Source organism: Agrilus planipennis, unplaced genomic scaffold, assembly GCF_000699045.2.
Source record: "Agrilus planipennis isolate EAB-ADULT unplaced genomic scaffold, Apla_2.0 scaffold9, whole genome shotgun sequence".
NCBI lineage: Eukaryota > Metazoa > Arthropoda > Insecta > Coleoptera > Buprestidae > Agrilus > Agrilus planipennis.
The window spans coordinates 1,059,647-1,085,958 of record NW_020442467.1 but is presented as its reverse complement, the minus strand read 5'-3'; the positions used below and the strand labels follow the sequence as shown (position 1 = coordinate 1,085,958).

The 26,312-nt window shown below is 32.1% G+C and overlaps 5 protein-coding genes across 6 annotated transcripts; 2 read left to right on the top strand and 3 right to left on the bottom strand.

The window, feature by feature from the left end:
* Positions 1 to 360: 360 nt before the first annotated feature.
* On the bottom strand, positions 361 to 6,056 carry LOC112906653. The gene is made up of 2 exons (XM_025981215.1): positions 4,640 to 6,056; positions 361 to 533 (listed from the first exon to the last, which is right to left on the bottom strand). The coding sequence occupies exons 1-2, from the start codon at positions 6,015 to 6,017 to the stop codon at positions 361 to 363; spliced, it is 1,551 nt and encodes a 516-aa protein (XP_025837000.1). The 5' UTR covers positions 6,018 to 6,056.
* A 1,012-nt stretch (positions 6,057 to 7,068) lies between these two features.
* LOC112906652 lies at positions 7,069 to 8,110 on the bottom strand. Its single transcript, XM_025981214.1, has one exon. The coding sequence runs from the start codon at positions 7,888 to 7,890 to the stop codon at positions 7,069 to 7,071; it is 822 nt and encodes a 273-aa protein (XP_025836999.1). The 5' UTR covers positions 7,891 to 8,110.
* Positions 8,111 to 10,077: 1,967 nt separating this feature from the next.
* On the top strand, positions 10,078 to 16,911 carry LOC108736921 (pyruvate dehydrogenase phosphatase regulatory subunit, mitochondrial-like). The gene is made up of 12 exons (XM_025981213.1): positions 10,078 to 10,483; positions 10,540 to 10,752; positions 10,842 to 11,005; positions 11,059 to 11,313; positions 12,237 to 12,533; positions 12,680 to 12,843; positions 12,952 to 13,100; positions 13,158 to 13,449; positions 13,514 to 13,693; positions 13,754 to 13,954; positions 14,035 to 14,141; positions 16,681 to 16,911. Exons 1-12 carry the CDS (start codon positions 10,266 to 10,268, stop codon positions 16,814 to 16,816), a joined length of 2,376 nt encoding a protein of 791 aa, XP_025836998.1. The 5' UTR covers positions 10,078 to 10,265; the 3' UTR covers positions 16,817 to 16,911.
* A 1,346-nt stretch (positions 16,912 to 18,257) lies between these two features.
* LOC108737252 (HBS1-like protein) lies at positions 18,258 to 22,615 on the top strand. The gene is made up of 9 exons (XM_018469992.2): positions 18,258 to 18,447; positions 18,507 to 18,685; positions 18,737 to 18,938; positions 20,434 to 20,774; positions 20,831 to 20,989; positions 21,063 to 21,468; positions 21,557 to 21,624; positions 21,765 to 22,070; positions 22,129 to 22,615. The coding sequence occupies exons 1-9, from the start codon at positions 18,405 to 18,407 to the stop codon at positions 22,381 to 22,383; spliced, it is 1,959 nt and encodes a 652-aa protein (XP_018325494.1). The 5' UTR covers positions 18,258 to 18,404; the 3' UTR covers positions 22,384 to 22,615.
* Positions 22,616 to 23,431: 816 nt separating this feature from the next.
* Positions 23,432 to 26,312, bottom strand: LOC108736962 (cytoskeleton-associated protein 2-like). Of its 2 annotated transcripts, none has more exons than XM_018469596.2 (5): positions 26,143 to 26,312; positions 24,740 to 26,013; positions 24,509 to 24,679; positions 24,217 to 24,410; positions 23,432 to 24,092 (listed from the first exon to the last, which is right to left on the bottom strand). In XM_018469596.2, the coding sequence occupies exons 2-5, from the start codon at positions 25,940 to 25,942 to the stop codon at positions 23,918 to 23,920; spliced, it is 1,743 nt and encodes a 580-aa protein (XP_018325098.1). In that variant the 5' UTR covers positions 25,943 to 26,013; positions 26,143 to 26,312; the 3' UTR covers positions 23,432 to 23,917. The 2 variants fall into 2 exon arrangements, with proteins under 2 accessions (XP_018325098.1, XP_018325087.1); XM_018469585.2 differs by having other exon boundaries at positions 24,740 to 26,000.

Below are 26,312 nucleotides of genomic sequence, written 5' to 3'. Positions count from 1 at the left end.
TGTAAAAAATGTATTGAAATAAAAGAAGAATACAGCGAAAAGTAATTAAGTAATAATAAGACTGATTTTTTTTAAAAAAATTATTCCATTCAACATTGTCTCCTTCAAAATAACTTCCATTAGAAGCCACCAGCGCGGAGGAGACGGTTCTTCCATTCTTCATAACAGTGCTCGAACTCGGATACTGGAATAGCCTTCAGTTGGTTGGTTAGAGCCATTTAAATGTACTTGAATGTCTTTAAATGATATCCCTTAAGGTGAGTTTTCAATTTCGGGAAGAGGGAAAAGTCACAAGGGTCAAGTGCGGCGAATATGGAAACAGAGGATCAAGAGGAATGATTTTACTGTCCAAAAATTCATTTATCGTAAATCCTGTATGACATGACGCATTACGTGATTCAACACCCCGTTGTTTTTGATATTTGGTCTCATATGCATAACACCGTTTGCGAAGTCTTTCAAGAACCTCTCGACAAAAGTGTTGATTGATGGTTTGGTCTTGAGGAACAAACTGTTTGTGGATGATTCCCTGACTATCCAAGAAGCAAATTACCATAATTTTGATTTGTGACTTGCTCATTCTTGTGTTCTTGGACTTTGGAGATCCTGGTGAGCCACTCCACACTTTGGCACTTAGTTTTCAGATCGTACTCAAATACAACTCTCGTCATCCATAACGTTCCAAAAATGGGGATCATTTTCCAATCGATTCTAATATGTCAAGGCCTGACATCTTTTGGTTCTTGCAAAAGATTTTTTTTGAACCATTACTCAGTAGATGTTTCTCATCATTCGTTGGTTAAAATTTGTTGAACTATAATGTGACTCAAATTCAACTGCTCCGGTCATTCCAACAAGATCCTGGATTTTGTTGACATATTCGTCGGTTCTTGAAACTGAAGGCCTACCACTACGTGGTTCATCTTCCATCTCTGAACATGCCTTAAACGAACGAAAAATCTGAGCTCTTGACAAAACACTATCTCCGCAAGCCTGCTAAAGTTTAGTAAAAATTTCCGTTGCACTATGCCCAAGTCTGACGTTAAACAAAGCGTGACAGAACACCGTTGCTCGAAATTCAAATTCAATCACTTTTAAAACGTATTTGCAAAATATGTTTCGCAAAATCAATAGCTAGTAACATACAAACAAATGAATTCAGCAAATTCAAACTTGTACTGAAAACGTATCACATGTTCATGTTTCCTTCCAAATCTTGGGTTTTCTGTGTTGTCAGATCGATCACTTTGTTGTCAGTCTCATTACTTAGTTTACACACCTCGTATGTATATATTTTTGTTTGTTCAACGAGTTCGATGAAACTATTGGGTACTAACTAACATATTTACAAAACCACATTAATTGGCGCTTTGTTTTAACGTATTGGATTACAAACAAAAGCCAACAATGATATTTTACGTCTTTTTACAAAGTTCACTGACAAATCATCATGACCGTTAACCTTTACCATTATTTTTTCTATCTGATCTCAGGCAGGTAAATCTTAAAATACTCGCTTTTACTATTTACATAGAAAAGTAATTAATTTTATTAATGTCATTATTTATACCCGCGTTTTGAAAGTTGTCGGTATTATTTATTATAGATCTTTATGTGTATATTTGTGTGGGATATTCGCTTTTCACCTCAGAAAACCACACAAATAGAAATAATACATAAATAAGTCACTTTTTAAAACAGCGGGTAACATAAATTGTAATACTTATTATTGGCAAATAATATTAAATACCTCAATGATCCAATACTCACATAAACAAACTTATAAATCGTGTCTAAAACATACGTCAAACAATAAGAAAACTATTGCCTATCTATAGGTATCTTAACAATTACAGAAAGAAACAAAACAATTTTCCCCATTAAAACTTAAACTAAAAAAAGAATTACAATGTCAATTTCGATGAGCGAATGAGAGTGATTAATTTTACAACAGCCTATGTCCACCCTGTAGGTGGTTTGTAATTTAGGAATGAAGCTTTCAATAAATTGGTAAAGTCGCGGCCAGTAGGTGAACTGATGCTGCCCTGATTCGGTTCGAGTGGGCCATCTATTTTCTGCGTTTTCTTCTTCAAACACCCCTGTCTCCTCCCTACATTCAACCCTTTTCCCAGTTCAACCCTCTTTTCCACTTCCTACCTTTCCATTTCTTCCCCGAGGATGTATAACCTTGGGGTTGATTTCCCACTCGAGGAGGGGTTTTAGTCAGTAAAAATTCGACACTACCTCCCTTCTGTAGGTGTCTTTTAAAGATTTCCCCTCCTCAAGAATAATCTAAACAAAACAAAAGGAGTTGCTTTCTAACGTTTCGCTAGCAGGTCTCAGCTCCAACTGACGACTGTCCTTTGACCCGAATCAGGGCGGAGTTGCTTCCTAACGTTTGGCTAGCAGGACTTAGCTCCAACTGACGACTGCTTTTTGACCGGAATGAGGACTTCATCACTGACTATGGATTTGACAAAGTTAATGATATATGTATACTGTTCGTGAGAGAGTTTTCTATATTGTTACACATCCTCTTTATCATTAAATTTGATATTTTGTTTGTGGTAATTTCGAATGTACTTCTAGAATTTTTATAAACCTGTTGGTACCTATACAAGGGTGGGAGGGAGGTGTCACTCGAAATATTCTTTTCAAATGAAATACTGTATATACTCATATACATATTTTAAATTTCTTCTTTTTTCTCTTCTTCATAGTGTACGTATAGACAAATATTAAATAATAAAGTTATAAAAAAATAGATGTTAAATTATATGTATCTATTATGACTTTTTTCATGTGGAAATAATACCCAAGCCTTGAAGAAGTATCAAAAAAGGTTTTACCTTTATATCAGTTTTATGACTTATGTCTAGGAAATTTCATTCATTCTTACGCACTTCTCGTCGAATCACAACAATTTTTTTCGATGTGCAGTAGAATTTTAATTTTCGTTTCTTTTTATAACACTATGGCTGAAGCGTTCTTTTTCGCAGCACTTAAATTGTGTGTATGAATCTTTGTTTTGTTCTATTAATTTCAATTTCGCAGTTTGTAGGCATTTGTAGGGAAGATGTCTACAGTAATCCCTTACAGATACGGAATGGATCATAGCTTTCCTTCCAAGAATATCCCATGTCGGTTTTACAAATCCCTCTCAATGCACAATAAAAACCATAAAACACGTAACTGTTTAATGAACTATTTTAATTGTCAAAAAATTTCATTCAAATGTCTTCCCTATTACTATTTTCACGTACGAAAATCAAGTAAGATTTACTTTATTTTTTATAATTTTCTCCTTATCTCATCATCTCCTAATATCAAAAAAGAAGAAGAAAATTAAAATGTCTTCAGATATACAGGGATTACATTAAAATATATATATATCGAAAACCCCCTGTATACTAACAAGTTTATGAAAATTGTAGTATCTAGCACATTTGAAATCAACACAAGAAAACATATATTAGGTAAACCGTTATTTTAAATTTTCAAAGTATGTATCACTACAGTTATATGTAAATTTTAGAAAATTTAAAATTGGATTGTCCATATGTTTTTGTCTAAAACTTTATAATTTACCTTTTAAGTTATACAGAGTGTACATTAACAAATACGCGATAATCAAAAGAAAATTTTTTCATCATCATCATAAGGCCGTCAGTCCTAAAACTGCTTGGACACTTACCTCCACTCTTTCCTATCCTGACCTAAACTTCGCATATCCCTAAAAGTAGAACAGTCCACATCCTTAACTTAACTTTTCGAACAGTAATCTAACTTTGTCTCTAATATGACTCTGACTAAATTATTATAAATGATAGAAATACAAGTTTACATCTTTTTATTTTCCAATTTCTATTTTATCATAGACCTATCGTCTTATATAATTTGGTTTAATACGATATATTATGAATTACAGGAAAAATAAATAATTGCGAAATTTATTTTAATACAAAAGCTGTTATATTGCACAGCAATAAATAATTACATTTATTACAATAAATACATATAAAACATTACTAAGTATGTATGTAATTAAGTCATGGATAAAAAACATGATAAACGTGAAATCTACCTATGTAGGTACACATTAAATAACATAATTATTAATTTATTGTAATGATTATACTAATCATTAGTGCGTATTACAAACATTGAGTATATTACTCAGAAGGCCATGTAAACAGGTGCGTACCTACTTTACAATATAAGTGATGATGTTACATATCAACATATGCATATAACAGGTCTCACGACGACGAAAATTTAAATCCATTTGAATTTAACGAAAAGAGATATCCACCTTCATTTACAGATGCAAAAACTGTTCCTGGTTTGATAAAGAAATGATCATTATGCCTACCAACGGTTGGTGTATTTGTCGTTGTAACTGAATCTGATTTTAACGTTTTGTATGAAGGACTTGAACGTTCTCCTAAGTTGTCAGCTTTTTCATACTGATGATGGAAATGGTTATGTCCAAACAGAGGTCTTTTAGTACGAATAGGTTTATGCTTAAATGGTCGACCACTAGTGACCGATAACTCGTGAATCGGGACTTCACTGGGACGTACTGGAACTGGAGATTCTATCGGTCGAAAAGTTGAAGAAGATGGGGTTGAGCTTGTACTCGCAGTAGCAGGAGATGTTTCGATTGTTTCAGCATCTGTTGACGTTCTTTCTGTTGTTGTTGCTGTTGAACCTGAAGAAATAGAAGTTGAAGTAGTAGAATTAGGGGTAGTGGAACTTGGGATGATAGACGTTGCAGCAGAAGAACTTATGGAAGCAATGCTAGATGAATGGGTGCTTGCTATAGAAGAAAATTGTGATACAGGTTGTGTTGATGACGTGAATTTTGAAGTAAATTTATGTTTTATTTTGATAGGTCTATGATGATGTTTTAGCGATTCTGTTGTTAAAAATTTTGCCGATGGAATACCTTGTGATATTTGTTGTTGAAAAGGGATTGAGTCTATTCTACTCTCGTCCCCAAAAGAATCGTAGAAATCTGGCTGAAAATTTTGTTTAGTATCCAAGAATAAAGAAGATGAATGTGGAAAAGTAGTTGGAAATATAGCTCTTGTACGACCAGTTCTTATGGTGGGATAAAAAGAAATTTGTGGAGATTCTGTTTCCGATCGATACCATTGGTTATTTAGTCTGCTTCGTCCTCTGTAGACAGGTCTGAAGGTCGTTGGAAAGTTTCGCGGATTGCTAAATCGTCGATTTTGATAATTCGTTCCAAAAGTGTTCTGCAAGCTATAACTGTTGCTGGTAGTTGAATATCCTCTTGGCTTAGCATACACCTGTTTACCTTGACTTTTTACTTCATTTTCTGAAGTTTCAATAAATTCATTGAATGCATTTGGTGGGGAGATGGTTGTTATTAACGGCGGATCAAACATTAATTTCTGATGAGCATAATTGGCGATTTTCAAAAATTGTAAATGGGGATGATAAGGATACTGCGGGGGCTGACGGAAAGGTGCTTTCCGGAATCCTTCGAATGATTTAACTTCTTCCGGTTCGTACTGTATAAAGTTATCTTCATCGAAACAACCGACAATGTACAGAGGCAATCTGGTGGAGTTTTTACAAAATGATGCATAAGCCGACCAAGCGTTATAACCATCTCCAGTGATCTTCATATGCTCATCATAAATTTTCTTAGCACATTCTACATCGTCGGTGATGTCGTCATCTTGAAAAGCTGAACAAGGAAGACCACATTCGTATAAACCTTTACCTGTTGCGGAACACCAGTAAATTTCACTTATTTGAAAAATTCCGTGATCACCGCTTCCTGCGTTTTTGGCGGAAGTGTCGAACTGAGACTCGTGTTGAGCAATGCAAATCCACATGGGTAAATCGTTCATGGAAATTCCGTGAACATTTCTGAGCTCTTGAGCTAATTCGCACCTACGAAACACTTTTGATAGAACCAAATGGGGAAAGATAATGGAGAATGCACTGAAAGCGCGAATTACTGTACCAAGAGGAATAGCCATGACTGGTGTGTTGAGACAAGGTTGCGGGTTTTTAAGTACTAGTGACCCGCTCATATGTAAACGGTTGAGGACCGTCAGGTAGCGCACGTTAGAAATTAGCGAATTAATAATCTCTGCTATGCAAATGAAGATGTTCTGTGTTTACGCGTGTTCATAAGATACATATAGTTATCGATAATGTGTGCTGTAGAGAAATGACTTTAATCTCGATATATGGTAGATGTGTGAAACGCCTCGAGACAGACGGCTTCTAATTTACCTGTTTAAATGTCAAAAGCCAATAAATCTTCGATAGCATGAAAGAAAATAAAGTCAAATATCAATAAAAGTTCTAGTCACTAATACACTTTCGTAATTCTTCCCCTAATATACATATTAATAGGAGTAAATCAAGCAAAATAATATAAATAAAAGCATATTCCTTAAATTGAACTGAATAAATTAAAGTTAAATACAAAATTAACTTCAGTTTTTATTTCAATTTATAAATAGTAGGTATACTGAATTGTAGTTACAATTAAGAAATACAATAGATATACGCATTTAACAAATTTAAATAGATTTTAGTTTAAACCCATTAGAGTTTAGAGAGTATATATAATCACTGTCCTTAACCTGAGAATAAGAAACCAGGGGTTGAAATACAGGACTTTTTAACTGCTGTGCCTCTGTCGCACTTCTACTTGGTACATCGTCGATTTTCAAAGATTTTATGATTTCTTCAGATTGTTTTCCGGTTAATTCATTCTTAGATTTCGAATGAAAAGGTTTTTTCGTAGTGTGATGGTGAAGGTGGTAATTGTGATGCTGGTTTAGCTGAGGTCTTCCTGAATGGTGTGAACCCAAAATCGTAGATGGACGAGAGGGTAAGCTGGTTATTGATGTAGCGGAAGTAGTAGAAATAGTACTTGATGTTGAGAAGGGACGATTAGTAGAAATCGTTGTCGGATTTTGATTTACCACCACTACTGTCGACGAAGAACTACCAGAAACAGTTGAAGTTGGAGTTTGCTGAGTTGTTACTGAAGAAGGCCTATAGGAAGTTGTTAATTCAGAAACCTGTTGAGTACTTTGAAAGGACAGTGAGTGAGTGGTTATTAGAAGGTGAAGATAAACTAACATTAGGTCTAAATATTGAAGATTCGTTGTGAATATGAACATGATGGTAATGGTGGTGATGATGGTGATGGGAATGATTGTGAGATGTTGAGTTTGTAATTGGATTGCAGGAGTAACAACCTTGAGGAACAATCACAGGGATAAAACTAGGAAAAGCATTGTTCGTAGTTGTTGAAGTCGGTCTTGGAGTTGTTGCGTACGAGTCCTCGAAATGCTTGGTGTATTTGAAGCGTATAAAAAACATTAATTTAGGAACTCTAGTTCCATTTGAAATTTTTGAAGTAACACCTTGTGTAAGATCTTCTTTTCCAAAACATCCGGCTATGTATTTGTCAACTTTAATAGGATCTGAACAATAATAACGATAAACAGACCATGCATTAAATCCATTTCCGCTTAGCCTCTGGTGTTGGCGATATGCTCTCCGTGCACAAATGACATCGTCTTCGATATCGTCGTCCTCGAAAGCAGAACAAGGAAGACCACAGGCTAGAATGTCATCACCAGAAGCGGAGCACCAATAATGTTCACTAATTTGAAAAATTCCATGGTCACCACTACCTGGATTTCGAGCGGCAGTGTCGTATCGAGATTCGTGGTAAGCAATACAAACCCAAGTAGCCAGCTGGTCTATGGGTATATCGTGAATACCGTGCAGTTCTCGTGCTAATTCACACCGTTCGAAAACTTTTGCCTCTATTGTACATACAACTATGGAAATAAGATACAAAGCACACCTGGCTTGGAAACTCATGACTGCTTGTGATCACCAATACTTTACGTCTTTATAAAGTCGCGATTTATATTGCTGACCTGTATTGACTCGCTTAAAATAGTCTCATTATTATTACTCATTCTAATGACCTAAAGGTAATAATATACAAGGTTCATTCCTTAATGTCCTGCTGTGATACCAAGCACTCGTATTTCCTAAGATAATATTTAAAATTTGAAAACTAAAAATAATAGACAATGCAATGAAGTGATACACCTGTACGTAGAAAGTAGCATGAGTACATGTAGGTGTAGATCAGTATAATCGTAAACTGAAGTAATTTAAAATTAAGCCCGTAATCCTCATTAAGCCTATAGAATGAATAAATGCGAGTTTTATATGTATCGCTTATTATAAACACATTCATAATTCATAGGGAACTAAGCTAATTTTAGCGCAATGAGTTAACCTTTTTTTGTATGTATAGTATATGGTCTTTTATAGCTATCAAAAGCAAACAAATAAACGTTTTGTAAGATTATAAATAGTTTCTAGATATATTACAGAGGCAGCGATCTTCGCCATATTCATCTACTTTCTGGATATTCAAATTTAAATAGACTGAAAAAAGTATTCAGGTGTACAATCTGCCTAAGTCCTTTTCTTTTAATTTTCTACAACTAAGTGAAGAGGATAGGGCAAGATCGAGTAGCTTTCAATTAAAAGAAGTCACTTCTATACTTGCGAAAGGTTCAGCGGCGGAAAAGAAAAGGGTAGAAGTGTTACAAGCGAACGATGAGGATACCGTGGATAGAGAAGGTTAAAAATGAAGAGGTATTAGAAAGAATAGGAGAACAGAGGACTCTTTGGAAGTCAATAAAAAATAGGTGAGAAGGGTTAGTAGGACACCTTCTCAGGTATGAAGGTCTAGAGGTATTAGAGGCAGAACCGTAAGTTAGGAGGGGTACAGGTAGACCTAGATTAAATTACTGCTCGCAAATAGATAAGGATGTGGGATGTTTTAGTTTTAAGGAAATGCAAAGATTAGCTCAGGATATGAAAGAGTGGAGGTGCGTGTCCAACCAGTCTTATAACTAACGACCTTATGATGATGAACTAATTGATGTACTTCTTCATGAGATTGTTTCATGAAATAAATAAATAACTAAAGACACTTCTGGTCTAAAAGGTTACTCAGGTTTCTTATTAAACTTCTACTATAGGTATCAACCGCCACTGGTACATCGATGTTTTTGAAAAATGATCTTGAAAATGACATAAATAATACGATTTCAAACAAACATCCTACGAATTGTTTATTGTAGATAGAGATGTAGATCACGTATCAATAAAATTACCCTTTAGCTTTCATTTTATTAAATGAAATACTTTTTTGTCCTACATGCTTACATACTTTTACTTATTTAAAAGAAATAGCAATTTTTCATATACAAAAATAACGAACGATAAAGACCTACTTTCTGAATCTATTTATCCAACTTGTTTTTAGAAGACTTAACGGGATTCTTTAATTAACTGATGGCGGTATTTTACACCGCATATTAGAAATTTACTTTTAGGTAGACAATTTAAGCATATTGTGCTGCAATTAATTATTAATATACAGAATTTAAAAATGAATTAAATGTAAGGCACCATAATAAAATAAGACAGACAAAAATACGTTTTTTTAAATTAACACTTTGTTATTTTAACATATTCCAGCATGCATTTTAAATTATATGCATGAAAGTGGATGAAGATGTTGAAATTTTCAAACGTTCTATGCAACGCTGTTGTTATTACAGATACCAAGTTTTCTAATTGAAAAAAAAAGGGAAGAGCAGGAAATTAAAGCAAATGTATAAGTAGACATAACTATTTTTATAATATAAAATGAAAGTTAACCTAAAAAATAATATTTTAATAAAGGTGCGTTCTAGTGAGGTGCTCCAAAGGCTGGAAATAAAGAATTATTAATCTTTCACAATGATGATATAAAGAAGTGAAATTTTCGAAATTAAGATAATATTTTTAATGCCAACAAAATTTGGAAATTTGTTGGTGTTGTCTTTTCCTACCGTAACCTTAAACTCCTAAGTAATCAAATGAAACAAATAAAATACCACTGACATGGATGTATGGAATCATGGAATGTCGAAATGCTTCTGTACTCACCTCACGATCAGTGTGTGAGCTAAATGCGTAAAATTAATAATAAGCGCCAATGTCGTGGAAGAATAAGAAGTCACATCTGTGTATTAAATATAACCTTATTTTTATGAACTGCAAAATTTAACATTAACATATAAGTGTTAAATGTGCAACTATTTTTAGATTTTAATATATTTAGATATAATGGATATTCACTAACTAAAGACACTATTTCAGCAAATATTCACATCTTTTCAAAAATGTTCCTTAAATGCAATGTATTGCGCTTCAAATTATCTTTCCAAAAACCTAACAGGCGTACTTATTTTGCATCAAATGAAACTCCTACAACTCCTGAAGAACTGCCAAAACATGCAAGGGTTGTAATATGTGGGAGAGGAGTAATGGGAGAATCTATAGCATATCACCTGGCAAAGTTGGGTTGGGGTAAAGATACAGTTATACTTGAACAAAGCAAGTGAGTTGTTTTTAAAAGCATTTGACCTATCAGTAAAGTCAAACTGTTACTTTTAGAGGACATACAGACAACTCTTGGAATTCATCTGGTCTTATTGGAGCATTTAAGCCGACCTTAGCTCAAGTGAAATTAGCCCAATCCAGCATTCAGTTATATAAAGATTTGGAAGCTCAGGGTCATTCAACTGGATGGAAACAATGTGGTAGCTTGAATTTAGCAAGAACTAAAGACAGAATGACTGTTTTTAGAAGAATGAGGGCACAATCAATGAAAGTTCTAATAACACATATTTTTATAATCTATCTATCATACCTATGTGTTCTCAATTATTCCTTATTATAATTAAAGATTTTAATAGATTGTGGAAAATAGAGTGTGAGCTGCTAACTCCAAAACAATGTAAAGAAAAATGCCCACTTTTAAACATCAGTGATATAGAGGGAGCACTGTGGATTCCCAATGATGGAGTTGCTGATGGTTTCAAGATTGGAAAAGTATTAATTTCAGAGGCTGTTAAAAATGGTACTTACAAAGTGTTATTATATACTTTTTCATACTATTTTATATGTTTGTAGGGGTTAAAGTAATTGAAAATTGCAAAGTTACAAAAGTTTACCAAACCAATGGTAAGGTAACAGGTGTTATGACTGAATTAGGAGAAATAAAGTGCGATTATTTCGTAAATTGTGCCGGAATATGGGCAAGAGATGTGGGACAATTAAGTGATCCGACTGTAAAGGTTCCTTTACATGCAGTTGAACATCATTATCTTCATACAAAATTAATTCCTGGGCTTGATCCCATGACACCAGGTAATACAACTTGTTTTTTAAATTGAGAAATTTGTTAATAATCACTATACCTTCGTATTTCTTTTCCTAATATTTAATTCAGAGGACTCTTTGGAAGTCAATAAAAAATAGGTGAGAAGGGTTAGTAGGACACCTTCTCAGGTATGAAGGTCTAGAGGTATTAGAGGCAGAACCGTAAGTTAGGAGGGGTACAGGTAGACCTAGATTAAATTACTGCTCGCAAATAGATAAGGATGTGGGATGTTTTAGTTTTAAGGAAATGCAAAGATTAGCTCAGGATATGAAAGAGTGGAGGTGCGTGTCCAACCAGTCTTATGACTGACGACCTTATGATGATGAACTAATCGAAGTACTTCTTCATGAGATTGTTTCATGAAATAAATAAATAACTAAAGACACTTCTGGTCTAAAAGGTTACTCAGGTTTCTTATTAAACTTCTACTATAGGTATCAACCGCCACTGGTACATCGATGTTTTTGAAAAATGATCTTGAAAATGACATAAATAATACGATTTCAAACAAACATCCTACGAATTGTTTATTGTAGATAGAGATGTAGATCACGTATCAATAAAATTACCCTTTAGCTTTCATTTTATTAAATGAAATACTTTTTTGTCCTACATGCTTACATACTTTTACTTATTTAAAAGAAATAGCAATTTTTCATATACAAAAATAACGAACGATAAAGACCTACTTTCTGAATCTATTTATCCAACTTGTTTTTAGAAGACTTAACGGGATTCTTTAATTAACTGATGGCGGTATTTTACACCGCATATTAGAAATTTACTTTTAGGTAGACAATTTAAGCATATTGTGCTGCAATTAATTATTAATATACAGAATTTAAAAATGAATTAAATGTAAGGCACCATAATAAAATAAGACAGACAAAAATACGTTTTTTTAAATTAACACTTTGTTATTNAGCAGTGGGAGGAGTAGGTCAAGCAACAGCTGAATTAATAAAAAATGGTAATACTTCTTTCGATATGTACGAAATAGAAGTGTCTAGATTTTTGGGTTTACATAATAATCGAAAATTTTTGCGAGATCGCGTAAAAGAAGTTGTTGGATTGCATTATGGTCTCATATACCCATATCATGAGTTTAAAACCGGACGTAATCTCCGGACATCTCCTGTTTATCCAAAATTTCGAGAATTTGGGGCAGTTTTTGGTCAAGTTATGGGTTATGAAAGACCCAATTGGTTCGATCCCGATATTAAAGGTAATATGTAAAAAACATTATTATCATCATTAGTATTATTAATTATTGGACACCTACAGAGGGTAATATAGATTCGATCTGCGAAATACGTTTTTTTAATTGTATTTCTTAATACTAACTATAGCATTTGTTTGTAATAAAAACAGTGTCAGAAGAAGAAGAATCTGGATGGTTTATTCCATATCGTACAGCTTATACAAATACTTTTAAGAAGCCTCCATGGTTTGACTTGGTATCATCAGAATATGAAGCTTGTCGAGAAAGAATTGGAATAAGCGATTATTCTTCGTTTACAAAAATTGATTTGTGGGTATGACATTTTATTGAATACATATATTTATGTAGTATTCTTTGTATTTGCTTTAGGTCTTTTAAAAAAAGTTATGAAGTAATCGTTATGTACATTGTTTACTTTTAGTCTAAAGGAAACGAAGTGGTAAACGCCTTACAATATGTATGTTCTAATGATGTAGATGTTCCTTTAGGAAACATAATTCATACGGGAATGCAGAACCATCATGGCGGTTACGAAAATGATTGTTCTCTTATACGTCTGTCAGATAATCAGTAAGAATAAAAAGATACACTGGAATTTCTTAAAAACTGCCAAAACGTTTATTTCAGTTACATGATGGTAGCCCCTTCCATACAGCAAACAAGGTGCAAAGTTTGGTTGCAAAAACATTTACCTTCTTCTGTAGCTGTGTCAGATGTGACTAGTATGTTTACTGCTCTTTGTATTATTGGGCCTTTTACTCGTACAATGTTATCTGAACTTACTGATACAGACCTAAGTCCCAAAAATTTTCCGTTTTTTACATATAAATTGCTAGATGTTGGATTAGCTAACGGAATAAGGACTTTAAACATAACTCATACCGGTGAATTAGGATATGTTTTATACATACCAAATGAGGTAATTTTGAAAAATAAAGTACCTGCAATTATATTTCCATCAGCGAAAATTTAATTCTTTTTAGTATGCACTTCATGTTTATTCAAGGCTGATGCAATTTGGAAAAAAATATGGTTTGAAGCATGCAGGTTACTATGCTACTAGAGCTCTGAGAATTGAAAAATTTTACGCATTTTGGGGACAGGATTTAGATACAAGAACAACTCCTTTGGAATGTGGACGCATGTGGAGAGTAAAATTTGATGTAAGCTAATTATAGCTAATTAATGTTAAAAATAATTAGTAATTTTGATGTCCTTTTTAGAAAAACGTCGATTTTATTGGAAAAGACGCTCTTTTAAAGCAGCGAGAAGAAGGGGTACAGCGTATTTATGTACAATTAATATTGGAAGACCACAATAGTGAAACCGATCTGTGGCCGTGGGGTGGAGAACCCTTTTACAGAAATGGAAAATGTGTTGGAATATGTACTACATCTGGTTATGGATTTACTTTTCAAAAACAGGTATTTTTCATGACACTATTTTTATGCTTGTTTTTAAAGGAAACAAACATAAGTTTTACCAAATTTGTGGTTTGTTACAGGTTTGTTTAGGATTCATTCAAAACATTGATGATGATGGTGTGCCCCAAAAAGTTACCAATGAATACGTCCTGTCAGGAGATTACGAAGTCGATATTGCAGGAATTAGGTAAAGCAATTAAAAACAATTAAATAATGAAGATATAACATTCTAGTAACAATAAATAATCTTGGATAGTTCCACAACAATAACAAAGTTGTGAAACTATCCAAGACTTTGTATCATTTATTTATTAAAAACAATAACTAAGAATGTAGTACTTAACGGAAGGCTAAAATATTTTGCTTGTCACCTTTTATATTTCAGTTTCTGATTTTTTAATTGAGATAATCGCCATCAGGTGTCTAACTCTTCGTTATTCTTTTTATAAATCATTACAAAATAAAGAGGTAAACTTTTCTAATCTAAAAAGCAGGCGTCATTATTTTTATTCTGTCATCTATAAAGTTATCATGTGTCACATTCGAATTTAAATCGTTAGTAAAAAAATCACAATGTTAGCGAATACAGCCGTTTATCGCGTAATTATGAACGCGCTCGAACGACTTGAAAAAGTCACTAATAAGGTCAATAAATCCGACGGCTCTTTAAACGACGTCAAGAAAAGGATAAGAACTCTTAAGGAGAAAAACGAAAAATATCTTGAGGAAATACTCCAGCAGGCAGAAGAAGGCAAGAACATGATAAACATATACAAGAAACAAATAAACAACCTTAAAAATAAATTATCCAAAGAAACTAAAAAAGTTGAAGAAGTTACCGTTCAACTAAAAGCCCTTGTAACGAAGTTGAACAAATTAACTGAAGAAAATCAAGAACTTTTAATACAACGCGATAAACTTTTTAAAGAAAACAAATATCTAAAGAAAAAACGATCACGCAAAAAAATAGATTTTGGCGAAGGTGACCAAAGCTCATTAAATAAATTGAATTCAGTCAGTGCAGGTGACGAATTGAAAAAGAAGGAAATGAAAGAATGTGGAACTTTGTACGAAAATGATACATTTAGTAAAACTAATACAGTTTCTTCCTGTTTCTGTTATCCAAATGAAATTCACAGTAAGTTTTCAAGTGAGGGTGTTGGTAAAAAAAAGAAGTCGCTTAAGAATAAGGAAAATAATATTTCCTCTAAAAAGTATAAAAAAAGAAAAGTAGCCGTGACAAATAATAATGAATCCCTTGGGATTAGTGAAGATACTAAATCAATATTGGAGAAGAAAACTCCGTCGTTTATGGGAGAAGAAGTACTTAACGAAATACAGGACCGATTGAGGAAAAGTAAACATCTTCTTAAATTAGCGAACAGTTTTAATGACGAACCTTCACTGAAGACAAGTATAAAACGTTTAAGGAATTCTCATCCAATAATAGAAGAAAATGAAAGAATGGAGAAAGGACACTCTGAAATATCTGATGAATTTCAAACTGATAGAAATGGTAATCCTTTACCTTTGAGTGTTATAAATGGGGGAAATATAGACTTAATTGAAAAGGGGAAAACAGTTTTAAATCTTATTGAAAAAGAGAAAAAAGAAATAAAAAGAATTAGAAAAACTGGTAGCAAATATTTGCATAGAGATGGTGATGTGTCTTCAAGTCAAGACAAACATTTTAATAAAAACGCGTTTGATGAGAAGAAATGTAACAAAAAAAGCATGGAAATTTATCAGTTGAACAAAAATGAATTTTACGAGGTTAGGACTGGCAAAATTCATAAATTTATGTTGGAAGAAACTGACACTTCAAGTGAAATTAATGAGGAGAGCGATAATGTTAAAATTAAGAATGAGATAAAGTGTGAAAAAACGAAAGAAGAACAAGGAGATAATACACATCAAGTATGTGACAACAAAAATAAAAACAATGATGGTGATGTCGACACTAAGAAAGAAATATTTGAAGAAAGTGAACTAAATAATGACAAATCTGTTGAAGCACAAAAACTATCTGAAACAAGTAGCGAATCAGAAGAAACAAAATCTCTTGTACAAACGCACATTCGACAGATTAAAATTACAAGAAGGTATTCACAAGATAGCAATAAAATGCAAGAAGTTGTAAAAACTAATGGAAAAAATCTATATGAAACAAAGACTAATAATAATGAAACTCAGGAATGCACAAATAAAATAAAAAGAAAAATCAAAATCAAACATCGAGATGTTCGGAAATCTGCAGAAAAGGAAATGGATACAAATCCCAAAGAAGATAATAAAAAGTGCAAAAAAACTGATAAAAAAGCCGCAGAGGATTTTAATAATACACACAATAAAGAAAATATTTTCACTGATTTTCAGTTGGGTGTAAATACTAAAAAATCACTGTTAAATGATACCCAAGTTCAGATTGAGAAACTCATGGAACAAAATCAAAATATAAACCAACGTATGCTAGAATTAGAAGTCCTTTTTGAAATACGTGACGAGCCTCCTAGTAGTGTACAACTTCTTCCTAATTTAATAAAAAAATAATTTGAGGTATTTTTTATTACAATTTTAAAACATTAATAAAACTATGAAACTTCAAAATAATACTTTTTATCCTTAGAGCATATGTGTTCTAAGTTTATATCTGTGTGGTTGTAAAATAATGTTTTTAAATCATCATTTATCGTATTAATTAGTTATAACTGTACTCATCGTTTCAGATATAAAGCCAAGGTGAACCTACATTCACCAAAATTACCCACCAAGTTTCCAGATATCGAACGTGAAGCTTATTTTGCAACAAGAGATAAACATGAGGAACCTATTGTTGTTACCCGGAGAAAAAGTGAGAATTAGTATGTCCATTTATTAATGTGATAATTTTAATTTATAAATAATTTATGTGCTATTTAAACTGATACATATACTTTTTAAATAAATTTATTTTAAAACAACGCTTTACATATTGTACACGTATACAATGTTCTTGTGTGTTTCTATTTTGTTTCATCTGCTACTTATTTAGTGACGTACTTAATTTGCTTTTCTTGTCGATTTCTTATAGATTTACCCTTAAATTAGAAAAAGCATTGAAGTTAATCTTCTACTGTGCCTTTGTTCTTGCTGAACTTTGTTACTTGTTGACCTAGGAAGATTTTATAATTATGGTGGGAATGCAGGCTATAATATTTTTATTGATATAAACAGAGAAAAACGTTTCTCATTACTTTAACATACTAGTTATTATACCTTTTGATTTAACATTTTAGCATGTTTAATTTTTTAGTGTATTTATTATTTTTCTTTTCAGCTAAATGTAAGCCTCATGGAACGCACCCTATTTATCCATAGCATAAATTAACATTATCGTCTATCTATGATTATTTTTTGTGTCATTTTATTATTATTATATATATTTTGAAAATGATGATACTATCATAGATTAAGCTGCTAGTCGTGTGAATTTGGCGCCCGATATAAATAATCCTCTAATCTAAACTTTACTAGTAGATTGTGCATTGTTTGCGAGTTCTAAATAGGTAAGTATCGTAATTATGCGTCCATTGGTTCAGTTAAAAAAAGGAAAATTGTCTCGGATGTAAGTGGAAATTAAATGTCAATTTATTCAAAAACTACTGAAGGTATGATAACTTAATTGACGCCAATTGATTACGTATCATTTTTTCTTGAAGACTGATTTCATATGGAAAGCGGAATTTATCTTTATGTTATTTATTAGTAATAATTACATATTACATATAATACTTAATTTTTCATTGATATTACTAATACGTGAGCGCTATTAAATAATTTATTAAACTATCCTTGAAATCACAACTTCCTGATCTAAGACGTATAAATCCAGGTAAAGCAAATAGTAATTTAAAATCTTTAAGCAAACGCGGTATTCATTCTGCTCAAGGGTATACTGTGTATCTAGTATTTTTCTTTCCAGTCATTCTTTATCCATGATCTGAACGTACTTATCTATCTTCATGGCATACTTTTTTCTTATCTATGATAATAACCATAGCTATGCCATAACGTAATCTATGGCCATAACAATTTATGGTCATAGCCATAGATAATAGATCTACAAAGGGTAGCAGTGGTCATAGCATAATGATGCTGGATAGTATCTATGCTACAAGGCCATTGTTCACGTAGCATTATTCAGCACCATTAGGACGTATCTTTGACAAGTAATCTATGATCTATTACTATGATAGTTAGTATATATAATCTATGGTGTAGTCTAATTTTCTATGGTGGTAGTAATCTATATTGTCTATGGGTGATAGTAAAATAACAAAGTCAAAGGTTACGGCAGTTTGTTTTCACGTCTTGTTTTTATTAATTGCAAAAATGCATAATAAGAAAAGAAATTCTAGGAAACAAATGATTTAAAATAATAAAAGTGCTTAAAGACAAAACTCCTAAGAAAATGTCGAGACATCGCAATGTGAGATCCATGAACTACTCAGAAGGTACCTACAGATGTTTTGTTCAATATTGAATAGAAGATTTTATTTTATTTATATTTAAGAGTACGATGGATATGATGATGTTTACGGACATTCTGTGGAAGATGACTACTGTGTTTCTCCTAGTGAAGCTGCTTTTATGTATGATAGAGAAGGATCAAAAAATAAACAAAAAATAGGAGCATTTTTTCAAACAGTGTCAAATATAGCCGAGGAACACGAAGGAGAAGTTGATTCAAAAGTACTTCCTTATATATTAGTACAGTGCAAGAAATCTATAAGGCTTTTGTAGGGCTCTGGTTCTGACATCGAGGAAGCCCGTTTACAGTCTTGCATTGATCAGGTCAAAGAAACTTTAGGTTCATCATTTTCCATTAAAGAAATAGTTTTGTCTCTCAAAAAAAATAATTTCGATATTGAAAAAACCATAAATGATTTATTGATGAAAAGGGCTGATGGAGAATTAAAACAGGAAACTGACAAAAAAGGGAAAGGTGAGTTAAACATATTGAATACCCTTTGTATATCTCATTTCAATGTAAATTCCTTGTTTCATATTCAACTTCACATTGTCCTTGGAATTTGATTATGTAAGGTAAGATGTTAATGCAGTATTCAGTAAAAATTCAAAGACTTTTGTTATACCAAAGTTGAATGGAATGACTAAAACTTCCGATAGCACAAGTCAATTAAACACCACTAGTAGCAATAATACTGAGGCAACTTCTTTAACTGATTTGGCTAATTTACATTTAAGTAATTATTCAGGCAGCGTGAAATTTCAAATTCCAAAATTGTTTGATAAAAGCAATAAAAGGTTTCCCTCCAATACATTAAGTTCTAAAACAATCCAAACAGATAATGCTAAAAAATTCAACAGGAATATTAATGACAATGATAAAGAAATAAGTACAAAAAAATTAGCAGATCAGGTCTCTCAAATCAGTTTATCTGAAAGACAAAATAAATCATTAAGTTCAATTGAAAACAAAATTCAAAAACTGTGTCAAGAAGGTGATAATGTTTGGAAGATTGACTTAACAAAAGCCCTAAGAAATACAATCAGTGAGCCAGTTTTTAAGTCTAAACAGACAAGAAAAGATAACAATATGGTCACTGATGATTTTGATCTTCCCTTTATTGATTGTGAAGTAACTTCAGCTGAAAAAGAGGAAATAAGTTTTCCTTGCACACTAGATATCAGTTATGTGTTATCATTACCGTGTAATTTGCTCAAAAAACCCTCCACTTTCGGAAGAGTGTTATACAGAAAATACCGGAAAAGAAAAATGCATGTACTAAGTAAAAAAGAAAATATAAAGACGACGATTCCGTTTTTTAAATTTGACACTTTGTCTCCTGATGATATAGTGAACAAACATCTTAAAAGAAAGTGATAAGTACTGTTTGTAAATTTTGTAACAACAGAAAGTACAAATTTTTTTAGAATAAACGGGGTTGATATATTTTTAGAGCATATTTGATATAAATACATAGATATTTACTTATGATTTTAAAAGTAAAAGCAGCTATTAATTTTAGTGTTTTATGTTAGTTACATATCAAACATTTTTATGTGCTTTATTAAAAATGTTGTGGTTGAGGGTATTTCATCTGTTAATTCAAATCCATTTCGTATAGTTATCAACTTTCATTAAGTGTGTTGGTTTGATTAATTTCATTCTTACAGTCTTAAGTAACATTTTATTAATAAATTAGTAAGTGTACAAAAGTATATAAAATAAAGCGATATGATAATCGTATTTTATTATTTTAAGATGCAGCGTATTCGTTGTTTTATGAAACGGTCAGCCGTTTGTATAATTGTATTTGTTTTTGAGATAACTTTTATACTAAATCTAACCGAAAGTGATACAAATACATAACTCTTTAGATTCCCTTGCTAAAAAGATTTACTCAGGATGTATTATAGTTAAAACCATTCTGAAACTGTTTATGTCAGAATTAGTTTTATTAAGTCTTTTTAAGCCATTACAACTCCTCATCCGCAAAAGGCCCAGGTGGTTAGTTCGAATCAAACAACTGTTAACGTAACAAAAGGATTCGATCTTGCTCAGAAGGATATTAGTCGACTATGTCCTACGCCGCGTTCCGAATCACCTGGATCAGGACGCGTTACGCCCATAAACGTTCAGTCCAATGAAAATGAGGAAAAACCTAAGCATAAATCTTATGGCAAAGACGACGTTTTAAATAATTATAAAAAGGACAGAAGCGGCGAGAAAGAACATTTGTATATGATTGTTATTGGTCATGTAGATGCTGGGAAGTCTACGCTTATGGGACATTTACTTTGTGCCCTGGGCCAGGTTAGATGTTTAAAATAAAAAAAGAAATATAAGAATTAAATAGCTATTTTCTGCAGGTGAATCAGAAAACTATGCATAAATATGAGCAGGAAAGTAGAAAATTAGGTAAACAGAGCTTTGTATATGCGTGGGTACTAGATGAAACAGGAGAAGAGCGAAACAGAGGCATCACAATGGATGTGGGGAAGTCACAGTTTGAAACGAATAGTAAAATTGTAAGTGAATAATTGAAAAGCAGCAAATAAAAGAAAGTGCAAAGGTTGATGTAATTTAGTGTATTTGTCATAGGTGACGTTGCTGGATGCTCCGGGACACAAAGATTTCATACCGAACATGATAGCAGGAGCGGGTCAAGCAGACGTTGCTGTATTGGTAGTTGATGCAACAAGGGGTGAATTCGAAACAGGTTTCGACTATGGTGGTCAGACGCGGGAACATGCTCTTCTGGTGCGTTCACTGGGAGTGAGTCAACTGGCCGTCGCAATTAATAAATTAGATACAGTAAACTGGTCCAAGGAACGATTTGACGAAATTATTCAGAAATTGAAGGTGTTTCTAAAACAAGCCGGATTTAAAGATAATGACGTTGCATTTGTACCGTGCAGCGGCCTTACTGGTCAAAATTTAGTCGTTAAACCTACCCAAAAGGAACTTATCGAATGGTACCAAGGACCCACTTTAATTGAGGTCATTGGTAAGTTCATAAAATACATTTAAGTATCAAAAATGCGGTTTTACAGTTTTCCTATTTTATTTATTTATAATAAACATTTTTTAAATAGATAACTTCAGAGTTTCTGAACGCCCAATTCTTAAACCCCTTAGGTTTTCCGTAAATGATGTTTTTAAGGTAAGTTAGGTATTTTTTTTGTAATGAAAAATTATGTAGATATCTTAAATTTGTCAATGTTTTGTAATGCGTTTAACTTTTTAATTAAGAATATCAAGCACTGTCAGGAATTTATCTACTTGACAAACTTTATTCTCCAGGGTACAGGTTCTGGTTTCTGCGTTTCTGGAAAAGTTGAAACAGGAAGTTTGTCAGTCGGTGATAAAGTGCTTATTTGTCCGAGCAGAGAAGTTGCTTCGGTAAAAGGTCTGTTAACTGACGATTCTCCGAAACAGGTCGTTTATGCAGGTGACCAAGCGCAGGTAACTCTTTCTGGTATAGAAATGCAAAATGTGTCAGTAGGGAACATAATTTGCGACCCGCAAAACCCTGTACATGTCACTACGAAATTTCAAGCGAGGGTAGTTATTTTTAACATCGCAGTACCCATTACTAAAGGATATTCCGTAAGTACATAAAACATATGGACATTTAATGAATGTACTTTTTGTTTGTTTTATGCAGGTCGTTTTACATCATCAGAGTTTGGTTGAACCAGTAATTGTCAGTAAATTGATTGCGCAATTAAATAAAAGTACAGGCGAAGTTATTAAGAAGCACCCAAGGTGTCTCACGAAAAATACGAGCGCTCTAATTGAAATACAAGTATCCAGACCTATCGGTGTCGAACTATATAGTGATTGCAAAGAACTTGGTAGAATTATGTTAAGAGTTGGTGGTGCTACTATCGCTGCTGGACTTATAACGAAAATTTTATAATTGTTTCTTGCATTTCCCTGATGTTCTTTTCCATTTAATTAACTGGCCAGATTAAATACACTTTTGTTGCCTTTTTTACGCCTATTGTACGAAATAAGGCTGAATTTTATTGCAGTTGTCTGTTAGGGAATTATTTCCTTCTTTAACATTGTGCTATTTAAACAATATTATTATACAAAAAATGTTTGATTATTTTAAATATTAATTGTATTCAATATTAAGCAGCACCTATTTTAATTAATGTTGTACTATTATAATTGNAATAAAATTTTTGACCTTTAAAAAGCCTCAATCTAAATTTAAATGATAAAATTAAAAATTCTTAAGCTCATTGGAAGGAAAAGTAACCTTTTTTACTAATTTGTATTTAACAATTCTGCTTCTTATTGTTTTTATATTAACATATTAGTATAATATTGCTAGGTGTCACTTCGGTTAACTGTCGTTTTCTTAAAAATAAATGTATTAATGTTAGTCTGTCTTTGCACATACGCGTTCTGCGTTCTGAATGAAATATGTCACAAATACACTTAATGCTGTTGGAAGGCTGTTCTGCGACCCATGCTCTAGTCATTTAGTGCAAAGCCAGAGGGTAGGGTGGAAGGCCCCTTTTCAACCTCTTTTTAGGAATAGGTAGGTGGTGGGGGAAAGATAAACGAGACGGACGAAATAGACAAAAGAAAAGTGAAAGATTATGTTTAGAATATTACTGTATGAGATTTAACTAACTGATTCAAGGAAACCACAGACGAACCAAATCGAATCGAAGTTATAATTTGTATTACTAAAACAACATACACAATACTAAGTTTGTCACGTAATAGTTTTACATAGAAAATAAATTTTCAAGATTACTGGCCGAGAGGAAGTACTTTTTTTGTTGGATTTGATGATTATGAGTCAGAATGACCGTAAGGATTGCTTATTATTTCGGGGTAAAAAACCATAAAAATGATGTATGAAAAGACAATTTCAGCAAATATAAATAATCCATATAAATATATAGAGTCTATTTTTCCTTACTTGTACATAATTATTAAATTCCGGATATGTTTAATTCTTTATTTATTACTATTAAATTTTTTGCACTCAAAATAAGAAATTTCTTAATCATTTTGTAGAAATCAAAAACTGCGAATAAAAGAATTATATTAGGTAGGCAGTTATTATATGTTGTATACATGTAAAAAGAAAATTTAACGCATGGAAGGTAAGCAAAACATAACTGTTTGTCATTGTAGTGCTTGCACTCCTATTTGCATAAAATAATGATAAAACAATGCAGTTGCCCCTTTTAAACTTCTATACAATGTGAATATGTATATACAGAGATTAATATGAAATGTACACCTATAAAATTACATAACACAATATTGTTATTAAAAGTAATAAATATATAATGGTAACTAATTATTTACAAAATTAAAAAGTCTACGAATTACTGCTGCTATATAGATAAGCACAACTAGTAAAAATTATGGAGTAACGAGGAGGAGCAATATCTTAACGAAAAAATAAAAAAGTTACTCTTGCATTAGTTATAGCGTATTGATAAAGCAGGATTATTTTGAAAAATCATTTTTTCAGGTTCCAGTTGACATAAATTTGAACAAATGCGCATACCGGGGGTATTATGACATGACTTAGACAATCGAACACTACGTCTCACTGGGGTCACCATTATTTGCTTAACTTGTTCATTTTCTTTCCTAAGTTAATAAAAAAAAATATTTAAAATATAAACTAAGCAATTTATTATGTGGAAAAAAGAAGTTGGATGAATAAATAAGTTAGTTTAGAAAAAGTACAGAAAAGGTACATATATATGCTTACTGTTCTCGATTGAGTTTCTCTTTGATGGCAAATTGTATTACAGAAGATTTAAATGCATTTCTTGCTTGCTGAAGCACAAATGCCTTTTCACGCTTTAATTTATCGTTGTATTCCAATTCCTTAGCAGAATTACTGATATTAAGTACACTAAATTTTTTTAATAAGTCTTCTAAAGCACTGTCTACATCCTGCACCTGCAGTCATATATAAATAATACTCATTATATTATTGTTTTCACTAAATAAATAGTTACTTTTAATTCAGAAAAAAACATAAATTGAAAAAAACTTACATCGGCTCCTTTTACAACAGCTTTCTTATAACATTCAATGGCATCTGTGAGATTGCCTTTACATTGTTCTAGGGCAGCTCTACATTCCCAATATTTTGGATACTGTTCAATTTCAGGGCATTTCTCATGAATAAGGTTGAGCCAAATTATACATTGTTGTTCTGAATATCCCTTTAAAATGTTATGCATATTAAGTAAAATTCATATTTATTTTGATAAAAATAAACTTACATCATTAATTAGACTGTATAAATCGTTAAGAGCATCTCTCGAAACAATTTTGTAATCTACATTTTTTAAGAGATTTGTTTCATTTTGGGGAATTTTCTCACAGTGATCAATCCTTAGGTCATTATAACTTTCAGATCTTACAAGCACTTCCTCAATATTTTCTTTATTTTCTTCGTCTACTTCTTTTATATCTGATTGTTTTACACCAAAACATTTTAAATGATGGTAGGTATATAATGGTCGGTTACGTTTTTTAAGCCATTCATTCAGCCTTGAATACATATCTTTCTTAATTGTAGCTGGTGTTTTTAATGTGGCCATAGGAGTCGAGAAAAATACACGATTAAAACTGTTTGGAGTTTTTGAACAGCGGTTTATTTGAGATCTTTCTTCTTCTATTGGAGAAATGTAGTTATTCTTTGTATGAGACACATTTTTTGAAGGGGTTTCTAAAAATTTAGTGTCAAAATTTTCAGCAGATAATGATCTTCGTTTTGTTGTAACTTTTTGTTGGTCACTTTTTGTACTGTCTCTCCTTCTCTGTGTTTTTTGTAGAGTGTTAATCTTCTTATTTTGTCTATCATAATGCTCAGCTGAAAGTGATCTACGTTTAGGAAGTCTTTTGTTATCTGGAATACCATTTAAATTCTCTTTGAGTTCATTTGGTTTTATATAATTCAATTTGTATTTGGCTGAATTTTGAGGAACTTTATTAATTATTGTCTTGTTATTTGATTTCGTGAGTTGTGTGGATTTAGCAGGTTTTACAAATTCAATGGGTTTCTTTTTCAAGTCATCAGCCTGCTGATTGAATTTTGTAGTTGTCTTTAATAAACACCGTTTTCTTGTATCAGTATTGCATTTAGGGCTAGTTGGTTTTTTCATTAGTTTAACAGAGGCAGTAGAAGAAGGAATAGATGTTTTTTTAAAAGTATTAACACTATAGCTATTGAAGTCTTTAGCACTCTGAAGACTAAAAGATTTAGGAATTCCAATGCCTGTAAGTTCTTTCTTATTTTCTTTTTGCATATCGCTGGTAAGTAGCAGTGGATTTGCATTAACCATTCTTATCATACTTGTTTTCGTCTGTTTAATTACAGGTACATTTTTTCTCCTTTTTAATGAAGGATTTCGTTTTAAACACGATGAAGGTGCGCCTGTTGATTGTTTAGAGAAAACTGAAGATATTTGCTCTTCCATCATTTTTAACTAAATGTTTTTTGTATTTGCATACGTTTAATCGAACAAATATGTGTAAATTCTACAAATAACACCTAGAATCAGCATTAAATAGACGAATAATAAATAAAGTAGGTATTTTAAAATATCATAAAGATTATTATAAAAATTCTTGTTTTTATCTATTAATTACTATTCTGATAAACTAAAACAATAAAACTTACATAATAGAAGAAGGCGGGCGATAAACACTAATCAATTAAATTCAATTCTACTAATTACTTTAAAAATTAATTCACAAAAAGACGTTTATCGTTAATTAACGTTTTTATCGAATCACTCAATTTTAAATGCGTTCAAAATATGAACGTGACAGTTAATGTTTAACCGACAA

Coding starts and splice junctions, on each gene's coding strand:
- LOC112906652 (XM_025981214.1), bottom strand. CDS start 7,890: ATGAGTTTCCAAGCCAGGTGTGCTTTGTATCTTATTTCCATAGTTGTA.
- LOC108736921 (XM_025981213.1), top strand. CDS start 10,266: ATGTTCCTTAAATGCAATGTATTGCGCTTCAAATTATCTTTCCAAAAA. Junction 13,955..14,034: donor GATTTACTTTTCAAAAACAG/GTATTTTTCATG, acceptor GGTTTGTTACAG/GTTTGTTTAGGATTCATTCA. Junction 14,142..16,680: donor GTCGATATTGCAGGAATTAG/GTAAAGCAATTA, acceptor TCATCGTTTCAG/ATATAAAGCCAAGGTGAACC.
- LOC108736962 (XM_018469596.2), bottom strand. CDS start 25,942: ATGATGGAAGAGCAAATATCTTCAGTTTTCTCTAAACAATCAACAGGC. Junction 24,411..24,508: donor CTGTTGTAAAAGGAGCCGAT/GTAAGTTTTTTT, acceptor ATATGACTGCAG/GTGCAGGATGTAGACAGTGC. Junction 24,093..24,216: donor GAGAAACTCAATCGAGAACA/GTAAGCATATAT, acceptor TTATTAACTTAG/GAAAGAAAATGAACAAGTTA.
- LOC112906653 (XM_025981215.1), bottom strand. CDS start 6,017: ATGGCTATTCCTCTTGGTACAGTAATTCGCGCTTTCAGTGCATTCTCC. Junction 534..4,639: donor AACATCTCCTGCTACTGCGA/GTACAAGCTCAA, acceptor CTTCTTGGATAG/TCAGGGAATCATCCACAAAC.
- LOC108737252 (XM_018469992.2), top strand. CDS start 18,405: ATGTCGAGACATCGCAATGTGAGATCCATGAACTACTCAGAAG. Junction 20,775..20,830: donor TACTTTGTGCCCTGGGCCAG/GTTAGATGTTTA, acceptor TATTTTCTGCAG/GTGAATCAGAAAACTATGCA. Junction 22,071..22,128: donor CCATTACTAAAGGATATTCC/GTAAGTACATAA, acceptor TGTTTTATGCAG/GTCGTTTTACATCATCAGAG.